Source organism: Acomys russatus, chromosome 21 (assembly GCF_903995435.1).
Source record: "Acomys russatus chromosome 21, mAcoRus1.1, whole genome shotgun sequence".
Lineage (NCBI taxonomy): Eukaryota > Metazoa > Chordata > Mammalia > Rodentia > Muridae > Acomys > Acomys russatus.
The window spans coordinates 42,814,333-42,830,040 of NC_067157.1; the positions used below are offsets into that span (position 1 = coordinate 42,814,333).

At 44.1% G+C, this 15,708-nt stretch overlaps 1 protein-coding gene across 4 annotated transcripts in view; it reads left to right on the forward strand.

Moving 5' to 3' along the window:
• The first annotated feature begins 1,964 nt into the window (after positions 1-1,964).
• The window catches only part of Samd5 (sterile alpha motif domain containing 5), a 393,914-nt gene continuing 380,170 nt past the window's right edge, over positions 1,965-15,708 (forward strand). For 2 of the 4 annotated variants that reach the window (XM_051164254.1, XM_051164253.1), the window contains exon 1: positions 1,965-2,709. In XM_051164254.1, coding sequence (XP_051020211.1) covers positions 2,251-2,709 — 459 coding nt within the window. In that variant the 5' untranslated portion in view covers positions 1,965-2,250. The remainder of the gene's footprint in view (positions 2,710-15,708) is intronic. The other 2 variants (XR_007832582.1, XM_051164255.1) reach the window with 1 other exon arrangement.

Here is a 15,708-nt window from a genome sequence, read left to right on the forward strand (position 1 = left end):
TTTAAGAAGGCCACTATGGACCTCACAGCCCTCTTCCTTCTGCGGCACAAAAACAAGTTTGGGACTTGGGCAACGCCTTAAAATTCCACCACGTGGACACAAGGGGGCACTGTGAACTTGCGTTGGCAAGGGACAGAGGGTTAGCTGCTGCTATCTGTGTTCGGTAGGGAGGGTCGGGTCCTACCCAGAACATAGCGCCGGCTCCAGGGTCGTATTCCAGGCCCTGGAGAGGGGGCCTCCCGGCGACCTAGGACTGGGGACAGACGCAGCTCCACAACTACCTCCTGTTCCCAAATATAAACCCTCCCCCCCCCCCGTCCCCCGCAGCTATTGCTTAATGTGATATCCTGGATCTAGGAGCTTGGGAACCCAGACACCCAGCTCCCCGAAATGTAGAAATATGGAGAGAGAGAGAGAGAGAGAGAGAGAGAGAGAGAGAGAGAGAGAGAGAGAGAGAGAGAGAGAGAGAGAGAGAGAGAGAGAGAGAGAGAGAGAGAGAGAGAGAATCATTTGATTCTCAGTATCTGTGTCCCATCAGGGGTTTAGGCTCCGCTAATTTAGAGGAAGCAGGCACAGAGGGCCCCTTCTCCACAACCAAGGGCTGTGCAGATGGGGAAGGACTCTAAAACCAACCAACAGTGTCATGGCAAGAGACAGGCATGGCCCCACAAGGACTCCCTCAGGAAAAAAGGTATGGTCAGGTCTTGAATACTAGCTCAAGAGTGAAGCTGAATCTTATTTCTATGAAAAAGGAGGAAAGTGTTGCCTGCTGCGAGGTTTCTTAAGGTTTTATCTTCTTCTCAAAGGATCAGACCCAGGGAAAAGCTGCCCAGGAAGGCAGGTCGTCTTCCCGGACCCTCAGCCCAGCCACGCCCTGTCCCCACACCTTCAAAGCTGGGACACTGGCCCCAGGAGGAATCTTGGCTGATTTTGTTATTCTCATCTAGGCAGAAAGTGCTACATGCCCTAGCCTTCTCTTTAAAGCAAGCAACGTGGCTGTGTATCGATTAACAAGCTATCCTAGGGCAGAGAGTGGGGAGTCTGCTGTGATCCCTGTCTCAGAAGCACAAAACCTCTCGTGTCCGTGTCCCTGGGCACCGAGCCACCAGGGGCAGAATGACTGTGATGATCTGTGGAAAGAAAGCAAAAGGCAGGGTAGATTGAGGGGTTCTGGAACAACGCTGTGTGTTTATGTGTGGAGGGAAGGGGGTGGTGGGGTGGGGACCGATGCCAACCAGGTAGGGATGCGCTGCCCAAGGAGAAAGTAACAAGCCACCCCAAACTTTCGCAGATCTGACAGCCTAGGAAGGGCAAGGAAATCAGGTGCCACTCCCGAGGTTCACCCTGCCTGACTGGCTGTAGCGAGGAGGGGCCGCACGCGCCCATCAGGCTGGACGGTCCCCACGTCGCGCCCACCCTGCTGCCAAAACGCTGCTTCCTGCTCTGGGCACAGAGCGCAGGACCACAGAAGCAGACACGCTGGCAGCCCGCTCCTTGGAAAGGACATTCATTCTACGTGTATCGGGAAAGAAGGGACACTGGACTTAACCGCTTCCCTCAGACCAGTGAGGTGGCGGGAACCTGTTCTTGTGCTTGCAACTGAGCGAAGAGAAACCCAAGGGTTTAGAGAAGTCGGATTCAAAAGAAAGATATCCTGGGCAGCCACCGGAGTCCGGAAGCTTAATAGCCACCGGGTCACCGTGACCCTGGGAACGACAGTGACTGACAAGCGCACAGACCAGGCGCTCGCAAGCATCCACTGGTCTGCCAGCGGGAGCCGCCTCCCTAGCGTGGGACGCTGGTGCAGACGCCCACAGCGGCGGTCTGAAAGCGACATGCAGCGCGCAGCCCCTGGACTGCCCCAGCTGGGGAAACTCCTGGAAGGCGCAGCGCGACGGTGACCCGCGCGAGTGCGAGGGGTGTGCCCGGCACCGCCCGCGCGCCCCTCCCCGCGGTGGCCGCGCATCCAGGGGCGGCGCGGAGCTGAGCCGCTCGCCCAGCCGCCAGTGCCCGCGAGCGCCGCGCCTGCTCAGGGAATCCAGTTCGCTGCTAGACGCTTCTCGCTCAGGCTCGCTCTCTCCCCGGCTGCTTCCCATGGCTTTGGCTCTGCAGCGGAAGCCTATGCACTAACGGAGAAACTTTTCCAGCGGTTTCTTCTCCCCATCCCTTTCCAAGAGAGGATAAAAAGTTCCAAGAACTGGTGCCACCCGTGCCACTTGGGTACTCGCCGACGAGCTCCAAGTCTCAGCCATGTGCACCAACATAGTTTATGAGTGGCTGAAAGCGTTACAGCTCCCGCAGTACGCCGAGTCCTTCGTGGATAATGGCTACGATGACCTGGAAGTGTGCAAGCAGATTGGAGACCCGGACCTGGACGCCATCGGGGTGCTGGCTCCGGTGCACCGCCGGCGCATCCTGGAGGCTGTGCACCGGCTGCGGGAACAGGACGCGGCCGCCGCCGGCCTTTACTTTACGCTCGAACCTCAGCCAGTGCCACCCGCACCGCAGGTGGACGCGGTGCCCCCAGGCCGCCGGGGGGAGCCATGTGGAGGCTCAGCTCAGGGCTCTCGCGGGGACCCCCGTGGCCAGGCGAGCGCTCCCCGCAGCAGGGAGCTGGTGAGCTACCCTAAGCTGAAGCTGAAGATCATGATCCGGGATAAGCTGGTCCGAGATGGCATTCACCTGAGCAAGCCCCCGTACTCGCGCAAGGTAATGAGGCGCCACCAAGGGCGGCCTTGGGGGCGAGGCGGGAAGGGACCAGGCTTGGAGCTTCTGAAGCGGCTCAGCAGTTTAGGTGACAAGTGAGAGACGTTTGGGGTGTCTGATTCTCTTCTCTATTTTCTGCGTTGTCTGTGTATTCCTTCCGTCCTGAAGTTACTTATAATAGCTGGTCAGTCAGATTCTGCATCTAGACAACTCTGAACTAGGTATATGCTTCTAGGTACATGAACAAGGTATATGGCCTCGATCGTCAGGTCCTGGTAATGGGTCCTTGCTTTTCGTGGACACCGGAAAATCCTAATGCCTCTCTATTAGTGTCTGGCTTTGAAGAATTCCGAGAAGATGAGTCACACCTGTCTTATTTTCAAGCTTTTTCTTTTTCTTTACTTTTTCTGAGTTTTGAGAAACTTCCAAGCAGAATGGGTGACTATTCCCCGAAGAAGCCTGGGAACCCAGGGCCTGCTGGTCTCAGTTCCATGGTCCCGAGAACTGGACCATTAACAAGTGTCTTGGATTGGTAGTGGGGAACTAAACACAAAACACGAGCCTATTCATGGGAGACAGGTTCCTAAAGCTTAAGTATTCCAGTTGGGGTGCTGAGCAAATGGGGCAATTTGGCTTTAGAATACGTTTGGGGGGGGGTCTGTGGTATTACTACTTTGACTTAATTGATCCAAAATGAAAGAAACCATTCTTCTAGAAAGTCCAAGTGGACATGTTTAAGATAGGCTAGGAGGAAATGACATTTCAGTGCCCAGAACGGAAGTCTCATGTGTGAGACCGGGTTACAAGTCCTTAGAGCTGCGCTCTGAGGCATGCAGACATGTAGAGTGGGGTTTGAACAATAAAGTAGCAGAAAGTGCATCTTCACACCAGAGCGCGTAGTCTCTAGGTCCAAGTGGCTTGCTTTCGGCATAGTTAAGCGAGTTGGTTTGGCTTAGTTTCTTGAGCTGTCCTCCTAGAGAGTGCCAATTTGGCAGAGACGCTGACAGCACAGGTAATGTCTGCAGTTGCCTGGAACTGGTAAGAAAGTTAATGCCTGTTAGCCTGAAAACAAGAGGGAGAAGCCCAGTTGAAAAGCTGTGGCAGGCAGCAGGCTAGGAGTGTTAACACAACACCACACCACGGGGGTGGGGGTGAGGGGGGGGGGAATGCCAGGTCTAAGTGCTGTGTGGCCGGCATCAGCCCTAGAGGTGCTCAGAAGCTACACCTGAAGGTCGGTATCGCCTAATGGAAGCGAGTTCAAGAGTTAGTGCTGCAAAGAGTGGATACAGCAAAAGGAAATAAAGGTTTGACATTACCCACATGTTATCTTGCAGGTAGGGGAGGCAACTGTGATAATCTGTCTGAGAATGCAAATTGCTTTTATAAGGAGGCTGGGTTAGGAAGGTTTGCCTCAAACATGTGTCCCAGCCACCTACTCTGATGGTACCGTTGATGGGATGCTGGATTCAGAAATGGGAGGACTGCCATCACATGACGCACTGGCAACTAGCCTTAGTTAGGAGGACCATGGTCAGCAGAACGCAAAGTTAAACCAGGTCCAAAGGAGCAGGGGGACAGGTCAATGTTTGTCACTCATATACCACAAAGTTAAGTGAGCGTGTACCAAGAGATGTGTGAGTGAGCACATAGAAAGCTTGATTCAAACCCTGGACAAACAGAAGGCAGAGGCAAGCTAGAGCTAGTTTAATCTTCAGGACTACTATTCTGCAAGTCACTGAGGGGGTGGGGAGGCAGGGGCTGGTAATGAGAGTGGATGACGTTAAAAGTAATGCATCTTAGTTCCATTCTTATAGATAGGCCTAAACTTCAAGCTTAGAGCTGGAAAGCGTTTAAAGAGCACAGGCGATGTTTGAGCAGAGACTTTGAGCTGTGATTTCTGCTTAGATCAACAAGTAACCTGGCACTGGATTTTCCTGTCTTTCTTTTGGCAGGATCTCTTGTAGCTTAGGAACTCCTTGTATAACAGAGGCTGGTCTTGAACTCTAGATCCTCCTGCCTCTGTCTCTTGAGTGTTAGCATCATAGGTGTGACCACCACACTTAATGATGCCACATTTGTATAAGCCAGGCTTGTATAAAAAAATTGCCTTGTCATATTATTTGCCTTCCATAAAGAATTCTGTCAGCTTTATCTAATTAAGCTGCAAATCCTAAACTATCTTCAACCTCAAATTCCTCCTATCTCTGCCTTCCAAAGTGCTCGGTGTATAGGCATGCACCACTATGCATAGCTTTCGAGTTTACTTTTAACTAAATATCCCATAACAGTAATGCTTAATATTAAAACTTGTCTGCTTCTACTTTCTATTATTCTTGTTTGTCTATTTGAGACAGGGTTTCTCTGTGTAGAGTTTCTCTGTTCTGGAACTAGCTCTTGTAGACCAAACTGGCCTCCGGACAGAGATTCACCTGTGTCCGTCTCCTAAGTGCTGGGATTAAAGGGGAACACTACCACCAGATTTTGCTCTCTAATTTTCCTTCTTTAACTGATAGACAGTCAATGCTGGGTCGGGGTGGGGGTTGGGGTGGGTGGGGGGGAAATACCCATCTCATAACCTTCTTTAAGATGTTCCTTCTGGGGAGCTGGAAAATGCCATTGGAAAAAAAAGAAGAGCACATATTGACAAAGGAATTAAAGCATAATTAATGCATATAAAACTAAAGCACAACTATGAAGTAGTAAACCCATATTGCTCCTTTGGACTTTGTTGTTTTTATGTGATGGCCTCTTAAGTTTTAGATTTTCAATTGTGTGGCAATGCTGGGGAATGGTCCTATGTATTTTGATGCTAATTCCTGCTTGGAGTCTCTGTGACCCACCTTTTGATTAATAAAAAGTCATCCCACCTGGACACAGCAGAGGAGATAGGTGGGGCTGCGAGAGAGAGAGAGAGAGAGAGAGAGAGAGAGAGAGAGAGAGAGAGAGAGAGAGAGAGAGGAATCCTGAGGAGGAGGAGGAGGAGGAGGAGGAGGAGGAGAAGAAGAAGAAGAAGAAGAGAGACCACCACGAGGAGGAAGGAGAGAGACTTGAAGGGAAGAGAAGAAGGCTGCCATGGGTTAGATGGAGGAGAAGCACATGGCTGGCATGGATGGGGAATTCGGCCCAGATGAAAAACATTAACAAGTTTGAGATTATAGATAAGAAATAGCTTGATAGAAGTTATTGGAAGCAGATGGCACGGGATTGAGGCAGGGATCCTATGCCTGCCCCACTATGGAAAATAGTTTAGAGGATTAACGTCTACCTTGCCCCAGGTTAACTAAGTCTATTTTAAAATAGAACCAGTGTCAGTGTCTTCATTGATTGCTAGCTGGGCCTACTGGTAATAGTGGTAATTTTAAAACAATATGGCAGTTTGTTTTCTGATGCAGTTCTTTCTCCCTTTTCTTTAAACTGTGATCACATTCTAGTTCTGATTTTCTTCTGTCCCTTGGCTCTGTCGTGGTCATGATCAGAATGTGCACTGCTCATCGTACGGATTTGGCTTCATCTTAGTAGAGCAGGCTCGCTCTCCCTGGCAGTCACTAGCATGGTCAATCCTTGGGGAAGGTACTGCAGTGAGAACACTGTGTGGCTTGGAGGCGATCATGCCAAGGGTGGTCATGGTGGGGACGGTGAACCTTCTACAAAGGAGTATCAGTTGAGGAATCTTCTCAGGAATGACCTGAAAGGACTGTAGGATGTGACACCAGTAAAACAGCCCAGGTTTCCTTATCAGTGAGCTAAACTACATATAAAAAAAAAATGGTTCTCCTGTTTGTTTGTTTGTTTTTTTTTTTTTTTCCTTCATACTGGAAAACCAAGATCTTGTGTCTCCTTCAAGTCAGGAGACACAGATGAGTCTCTCGGCTGCTCTTTTTAGGGGTTTCCATTGCTGTTATTTCTACCTATGTGATGGGATATACTTATCTGCACAAATAGATAAGTATAAATATATATAACTTTCAGACACATTTTTGTGTATACAACATTTCCTGTGACCATTTAATTAACAATTGTATTATTTAATAATTCTATAGGCATCCTGCCCTCAGAGATTGTAGGGTCTAGAAGAGAAGACATAAGACAGAATTCACAATAATAACAATGTGTGGTATTGCTTTGATGGGAAGCATAGAATGCCATGAACAGATGCACGGTAGAAGTGCCTTTTGTTCTTCCTACATTAATTAACACAGTAAATTGTTAAGGCAGTAGTTTTCTTTAACCAGCTAGTTCCCAAAGGACAGACACAGAGGCTATGGTTTATTTTTAAGCTGCAAGCACTATGCTGGGCAGGATCTGAACTACTCTAATCCCATCCTTAAAACCCACAGATAAACCTATACCTTGCCAGTCTGATGAGTCCCAGGAGGCTTCTGAACCCTCAGTTTCTTTTTCTAGCCACTTGCTCTGCCATCCTCCTCGATTTTCTTTCCCGTTTCCCTGGCAATCCTCTCTTCTACTTCCTGTCCTTCTGTCCAGCTGATTGGTCAAACAGCTCTTTATTGACAATGGCTACACCCACTCAAGGCATTCCTCCTCAAAGCATGTGACTTTTTTACGTGGAACTGAAAGCATGGGGCATGTTAACAAAAACGTAGGAGGAAGCAGAATTCTGGAAACCACCAGAAGCCATGCTATTTCAAGGCAGAGAAACTGTCCAAGAAGTCAGATTGTAGCCAGATAGGACATTAATCGGGTAGATCCAAATTTGCTCAGTGAAATCCCATACCAACTGCACCATCTTCTGAATAGACTTTTTAAAAATTAATTTATTCTTGTTACATCTCAGTGGTTATCCCATCCCTTGTATCCTTCCATTCCCCCTCCCTCCCATTTCCCCCTTACTCCCCTCCCCTATGACTGTGCCTGAAGGGGACTTTCTCCCCCTTTATATGCTCATAGGGCATCAAGTCTCTTCTTGGTAGCCTGCTATCCTTCCTCTATTGCAGTTCTTCCTCTGAAAATATCTTCTTGCTTCCCTACCAGTAGAAGGTATTTGAATTAGTATGGCCTTATTTAATCATGCTATAGGGATGGTAATCATCATTCACACATTAGTATAGATTAAACTAACAAGGTTCCATGTTCGTAAGGCTGTGAGGTATACTTGGAGGAGGTAGCCTAAAAGGAAAGGATTTGGAGAGCCAAAGTCGCTAGAAGGCTTCTGTGTGTAGAGGGCACAGAATGCTAGAAAGGAAGAGATGTTGGCAGAGACTTGCTGTGTCCTTTGGAATTTTGCCTGGGGTCTTGGCAGAATCGAACATGACAATAAATATTATTCCTCCCAAGAATTCCTTCTGCCTGTGTGACATTACCAGGACAGATTAGAAGCTGGAAAACTTTACTTTTTCCACTTCTACTAATATTGTCAGTCTAGATCCTTCTAGGCTTTTTTATTTCAGCCTAGTTGGAACACTGTAGAAAGAAGAGATGGGAAGAAAACAAGAGCCAGTGCTTTCTTCATGCACTTTGGCAGTTATATTCACATCTTTCCTTCCTTCCTTTCTTTCTTTTTCTTCCTTCCTTTCTTCCTTCTTCCTTATGTCCATCCATCCATCCATCCATCCATCCATCCATCCATCCATCAACCCATCCATCCTTTCCTCCTTTCTTTAATCTACCTGGTTATCTGCTCTTCTATCCATTGGTCCACTCACCTACCCTTCCTTCCTTCTTTCCTTCCATTTAACCATAGTGAGTGCATGCCATGGATTAATCCCTAGGATTATGATTGCGGTTGTGCTAGACAGACATGATTTTTGCTTGTCTGTGGAAGGCCTAGCCCAGTTTCTGACATATGGCAGTTGTACCATACCAAAGGTCAATGTTGTTTTTTATAAACATTAGATGTCAGAGAATTTTACGCCTGTGTTTATTTCAGTGACAAAAAGAATACACTGTGGCAAAACCAAGAGTAAATCTAATGATGACATTGAAAGGAAAAAGATTGTATCCCTTAAGAATTACTGAAGAAGGGTCAGGAATTAAAATGCTGGGCCAGCAAGACATTCAGCATAAAACCTCTGAAGTGGGGCCAGGATTAGAGGGCATAGGTGGGGTGTTCAGGGTGTCTGGTTTAAGAAGGTGCTCATTTCTAAGGTCCAATCAATTCCTTATGAAATGTCAAGTGTGAGTACTTCCTGAGCCACGACTAAGCAGGTGGCTCCTGTCTTCCTACACTTAGTAGCCGCTCTAGAGGTAATGTGCCAAGGCAGGGCGCCATTGCTTCCCCAAACTTCACCAGCATATGGTTTCTGTGACTTATACGGCTTTCAGAGTTCCCCAGGGGATAGTAGCAATGTCCCTATGTGGACACTGTAGTGTCATGGTTATGAGCACAGGCTTGGACTAGATGCCAAATTTAAGTTCCAGCTCTATTCCTTGCTAGGTTACCTTTGACAGCACTGCGGGGGGGGGGGGGGGGGGGGGGAGAGGCAACATGAGTGACTGCCTCGTGGGATTGTTAGGTGGGCTAGATGAGCTCACAGTCCTGAACTTCCAAGATTGAAATTATGTCAGCCTAGAGCTGCCCCAACAGATACCACGCACCGGGTGTTCGATGTTGAAAACAATGCAAATGTGTTCTCTGCCAGTTCTGGAGGCTCCAAGTTAAAGATTAAGGGAAAAGCAAGACCTTGCTTGAAAATCCTAAGGGCTTGCCATGTGATTCACCTAACAGGGTCTTGCCAAAGGCTCCAAACAGCTTCTCTTTGTCTGCCCTGAACACCTCGAGCCCCACCAGCTATACAAGATCATATGGTGTATTAAGTGACTTGACTGCAGCCCAGACCTGCTGGAGACCTTTTTTTTGTTTGGGGACTTCAAACTTTTCCAGTTGCATCCTAAGAGGCTGGATTAGCATCCCAGAGAGGAATGTGTTGCTTCCCAAGTGTAGAGAAACACTTGGGGCTTTGAGCACTGGGCCCCTCACCCCTCCCTCCCTCCCTCCCTCCATCCCTCCCTCTCTCTCTTTCTCTCTCTCTGTTGTAGAAGGAAGCAAGCTGCTACAACTTATCATCCTAGTCAGAAGTACTGTCTTATTGTGCACTACCCCAAACTCCTGGACACCTGAACATTTCCTGAGGCAGAAGCCTTCTGCTTTTTTTTTTGGTCCCATTTGTTTTTCACCTTCTGATCAGCAAATGCATGACCAGTAGGTCTGCAGTAATTGCTTCATCTTTCTCACTTGCCCAAGTCATCAATGTCCCAGATGAATGTGAGGTGTTATAGAGGAGATAAGTGACCTAGATCCCTGTGGAATAAATAGAGATATAGAGATATATAAATGGAGGTGTGTGTGTGTGTGTGTGTGTGTGTGTGAATTTTAATGAATAAGAATCAACAGACAACAATATACCCACACCAGGACTGCTCTTGTTATAATCAGAAGATGCAAACAGTATCTGTTCATATTTGAGTTGATCCAATCCAATCACATTCTCATTTAATATACAACATACCCTTTAGTCAGCCAGGAGCTTCCCATGTGTTAGATGGTCCAGGAAGGCAATGGTAGCCTCTGTGACCACAGAACCCTTGAATAGAAAAGGGAATTTCATGAACTGTTAGAGACATTCATCACATTAGTTGAGAAAAACTTATCTTTGAAAAAAGTCATCCTTGTAAATCTCTAATTCCCAAATTACTTAAAGTCATCAAAATCTTAGACTTGAAGCTACACCCAACTGATTGCCCTTCAGTGGCAGGTGATTGTCTTTTCTTTCAGCGCTGATTCTGGCTGCCGAGTTAAATGAAGTAGGGTACTGGATCTGCTACAGAACTGTGATGTTATGATTTCTGCTCTGATTAAGGTGTAGTTTTATAGTCACAGCTGGGCTAGTCACTTGTCTGAGACTTTGGTTGCAAACCACCTGTCTGGTTGCTATTCAAGGCTATGGAATTGGGAAATTCAGGTGTCAATTCATTCAACATAGTTGTGATCTGCTTTCTGTTGTCTGGGTAAAGCTAAAACAAGTGTGTGTGTGTGTGTGTGTGTGTGTGTGTGTGTGTGTGTGTGTGTGTGTTTTCTTCCAGAGAACCCAGCAAGAAACACAGAGTCTTGGAAATCTAGATTATAAATCATGGGCTTTAATCTGTCAGTTAGGAGAGAGGTTAATTTTTTTTTATAACAATAAGAAACATGTCCTTAGGGTGGACTCATGTTTGCCAATATGAAAAGTTTCCTGAAGAATTTGCAACCTACAACAGTCAGCTCCATGGCATTTGCAAATAAAACAGCACTAGAAGTGATCTCTGCCAATAGGTAGCTATGGTAAAGCTGTCAGTGGTGCACAGGGGAGGACTGAGGTAGACCACAGAGACGCCCATCAGCTGAGCTGCACTCCATAGAGTACTCAGCATTCAGATGGTGCCACCGCTTGGCATTTGCTTATCTTTACATTCTTACAAATCCCATCCTGCTGCTTCCAAGTCAAGTCCTAACAGCGTTCAACCCCTTCTTCCTTCACCTGAGTCAGGAAAAATGATGCTAAAGGCAGGGGTACATAACCAAGGGTGCCTTATGACAAAACAAGATGTATGTCTGCTCCTATGTAATACGGCATGGTATAAGTTGATTTTTTTTCTGATGTTGCACGATGAGGATTAGGGTTGGCTAGTAAGATGGCCAAGTGTTCTCCTGGGGTATTTGGAAGAGCACTTTCTGAAGTGAAGGACAGTGCACTAGAAACTGTGATGCTTGTAGCTTCTTGAGCTCTTGGCCTGGATAGATTTCAAAGTAACATATTCCTTGGCTGAAGCAAACTTCTTAGTACCGCTTCTGGTATTGAGGTGAAATGATTTTTATCAGTTCTTTCCTAAGTTTTATGAAATGTTGCTATTTAAATTGAACTCTGATTTGTGCCTGGGGAGAAGTAGAAGAGGAAATAAGACAATATTTGTTTTCAGTCAATATAGAAACTATTAAAGACCAGTGACTGTGGAACATGCCAAGAGGCATTAAGCATACAATTTGTCTTCCATAAAGACTAAGTGACATCTAATAGTTTAAAGAGATCTCATTACCACTTCTAATTGAAATAAATGGTCTGAAGACCTCTAAAAATCTTACTGTTACATTTCTATAATGTTACTATATAAACTAAATAAGACCTACTTCATACAGAATGAGTCAGAATGACAAGAAAAATAATTGGTATGTATTCTCTACTAACCAAACTCATAATGAGCAGAGGTGACAAGTTCTAAGATGTTTTCCCTCCAAGAACACAGTAAGACAGAAGATGTAGCTACCATGTTTAACATCAAGTATTCATTATTCAAAATCTCATCTCTATTTGACAAATTATTTTAAGTAAGTGTCATGTAATAATTCACTATTATTTCACTCATCCCTTACTTTAAAAAAAAACAATTAATAATTAAAATGAAATAATATACTTTTAAAGTGTTCAAATTTAATGGAAACATGTCATCTATTAAATAGAATTTTCACCTAAATATTTCATATCTGTACTTTAAATTCTGCTTTACTCTTTATTTTTTAATGCATAAACTCTAAGTGGTCACATAGGAATAATAGAGTTGAAGTGACCCATGTGTTATTGTTTTGCTTTTACACATCGTGATGCTATTGCTGTTTGTTTTGGATTGGCTGCTTTTCTCGGGAATATGTGGTGCTATGATGCAGGGGTTGCATCCCAAGTTTATTACCATCAAAGGACACTTGGAGCCGCTTCTGTTAAGTGTAGTGTCTGTATTACCTTAATCCATATAGACCACAACTTTTACCAAAGACAGAGGCTAAGAACTGTGACCTTGAGGCTTAGGCAGACTCTTGAAGCTCAGCATGTGTTCCCTGGACCCTGCCCCTTCAAAATATCTTATCACTGACATTGTTGAGGATTATTGATAGGGCATGTGCTTTTGTTTGTAAGGGTCTATGTGTTTGAATGTGGTAGTATATGTCTCTGTGATGTAGGCATACATGTGTGTGCCTATGAAAGCCAGAGGAGGCCTATGGCTGCCTTGTTCTGCCCCTCTCGGCTCTACTCCTTTGAGGCAATGTTTCTTAAGGAGCCTAGAGCCAGGCTGGTGGCAGACACTCCCCAGTCCCCCGCCCCCCCTCCCCCCCCCCCCCGTCTTCATCCAGTCTTCCTCCCCCCCCCCCCCCGGTCCTCGCCCCCATCTCCATCCTCCCAGTATGAAACCATGCTTAGCTTTTTTTTTTCAGGAGTGCTGGAGAGCTGAATTTAGGCCCTTATTTTTGTGCAGTAAGCGCTGTTACCCACTGAGCCACCTCTTGTTGGCCAGAGGAAATCCATTTTGTTCTTAATGGCACCTACAGGCAGCAACTGAGATATTCTCATCTCTGTTAGTGTGAAATACAAAATCTTGATGATTTTAGAAGAATTATTTCTGCTGAAAATGATGCCCATATCCATCTCATAGACATTCAGCATTAACTCAATGATATAATGTATGTGAGGCTACTTTGTAAATATTAATGAGCTTTACAGATTTAAGATGTTCTTATTGTCAGTGTAAATCATTATGCTCACAGAAATTTGTTTTTAAATGTTGGAGAGTAGAGCCACTGTATTGAAGACATTTGCAGAACGAAGAGGTAGATCAAGAGAAACTGTAAATAGCCTATACTAAAATTTCTTGCATGATGCTGCATGAAAAAATTTTAATTTCATGTTTAAAACCATGTATGTGTAAGAACACCTGGTCTGTATAAATATGCAATGCTGAGCCGATGTCAACAAGTAGCAAGTGAAAACTAATTTAACTTAGCATCATGAAGATCCAGTTGACAAGACTGAATGTATTTAGTGTGTACAGTGTGACATTTTCAAAAATAAGTTCATTGAGAAATGATTCAGCCAAGTTAGTTTACTCATCAACTCACTTATCACGTTGTCTTTGTTATAAAAGCATTGAAGACCTAATCTCCTGGCAATTATTACATGTTAAAAACATTAATATTAACTCTAGTTCCTGTACTGCACAGTAGATCTCTACAATGTATCCTAATTGGGACTTCACACCCTTTAACCAGTATGTCCCCAGCTATGCCCCACTTCAGAAGTGGTTTTACTGCTGAGTCAGGTTATGTCTCAAGCCAGTCATCCTTGTCCTCAGCGTTCTCTTTTCTGTGATGAAAGCTATGCATATGGCTACTGGTTTTTATAATCTTTATTGTTTGAAACTGTCAGTTTCCAACTCTTGACGTTTCATTTCTTTAATTACAGATCATACTGCTTTGTGTTTGTGATTTCCCTCAAATTACAATTGTGTATTTCTTGTTCAGAACACATTCTTCCTCCTGTTTTTTCCTATTCTGGTTGTTTTGCCAGAACTTTCTATGCATTAAGGGCATTAATCTTGTTTTAATAGAAGTTGCAAAGATTTTTTTTCAAACTTAAGTATATATTTAGTTTAAAATTTTGTGGATTTTTTTATGCTCATAGATTTAAATTTCTTATGTGCTATACATTATCCATAAATTTTAAGCTGTTTCTTCTAAGCTAGAGGAATACAGATGGTAAATATTCAAACAGAATGGAGTTAAGGTGTTATTCTTTATTTATTTAGAGGAGTGGTTTCATCTCACTGAACCTCGTTCATAAAATGGCTATAATATCACCCACTTCTCAAGCTTCTGTGATGAATGAGTGAGATAAACTATGTATGGTATCTAACATAATGGTCATTCAAAGCGACTGGGTAATATTTTAATAGTGTGTATAATTCATTAGTTGTAGGTTATTCTAAACCTAAAGGTCATATTTTCACTTATTTATCTCTTTGCCATTCTGTTGAGAAAAGATCATTCCTTCATAGTTAAACTTAATTAAAAAAAAATGTTAGACTCTAACAAGAACATCAACTTGTTGGCTAGGATGTTCCATGACACAGTCTAGCTCTCAGGAGCCTTCAATGGGGAGAATACAAGTTGAAGCCCAGCCTGGGCTGCATAGTGAGGTCCAAGCTAGCTGCAGAAACACAGTAAGACCAGTCCCAACCCAAAGTGCCCACTGAAACCCAACTTGGGAGTTGGAAGCAGGAGAATGAAGAGCTCAAAGTCAGTCTAGCCACATAGAGTGCTTTAGGCCATCCTGGGTACAAGAGACCCTGTCTCAAAGAAAAACAAACAAATAAACAAACAACAAAAACCCAGAGAAGAATTTCCCAAACCCAAACCAAACCAAACCAAAAATCAAACTAATAACTGTCGAAACTATTGTCTTATTGATTTTTCATTTGCCTTATATACTTTCCTTTACATGGGTAAGAAGAACCAGTCTTAATCTTTGTGATTGTTTTTATCCTTATAAAACCCGTTCAAGTCCATTGTTAGTTAATATGAATAAAAATTTCTTTTTAAATTTTTCTTTAAAAAATTAATCACCTAATTTGTCTGAGTTTTGTTTTAGTGCATAATATAATATGCTAATACTGTTCATAATTATGTTAGATGCATCACTGTCTTCCCTAGTTACTGAAATTGCATTTCTCATTTGTTTCTAGTGTTATTGCATTGGTCTCAGTTTATAAAACACACACACAAATAATAAATGTAGAAAACAAATTAAAAATACCTAAGGTTTTTTTCCTTATTGAGCTCCGAGGTGAGAAAGTATTGACCTAACAGACTTCCCAATATGGAAGCACTCTTACATAGCTTTATGAGTAATGATAATGTGTCTTTTGTAGCAACAAGAGTGGGAGATAAAGAATTAATAAGAATCTTGTTATCTAATCCTTATCACATTTTTTCTATTGTCTTTTATTTTGTGAGTAATGTTTGGCACTCACCTTTAATCGTTTGATGTCTTCAACAATTATTGCCTTGATGTTGTTATATTTGGCTTTATGAGAATAGTTTTTTTAATAGTAACGTCTGTTTAGGGGGTATAGATTATAATTAACTATTCTTTGCCTCCACAGCAACCTTGTTTTGAACCAAAAAGCAGAGACTCTGGTGGGAAGCAGTGGATATCTTTTCATAGCAAGGAAGGAATTTTTTTT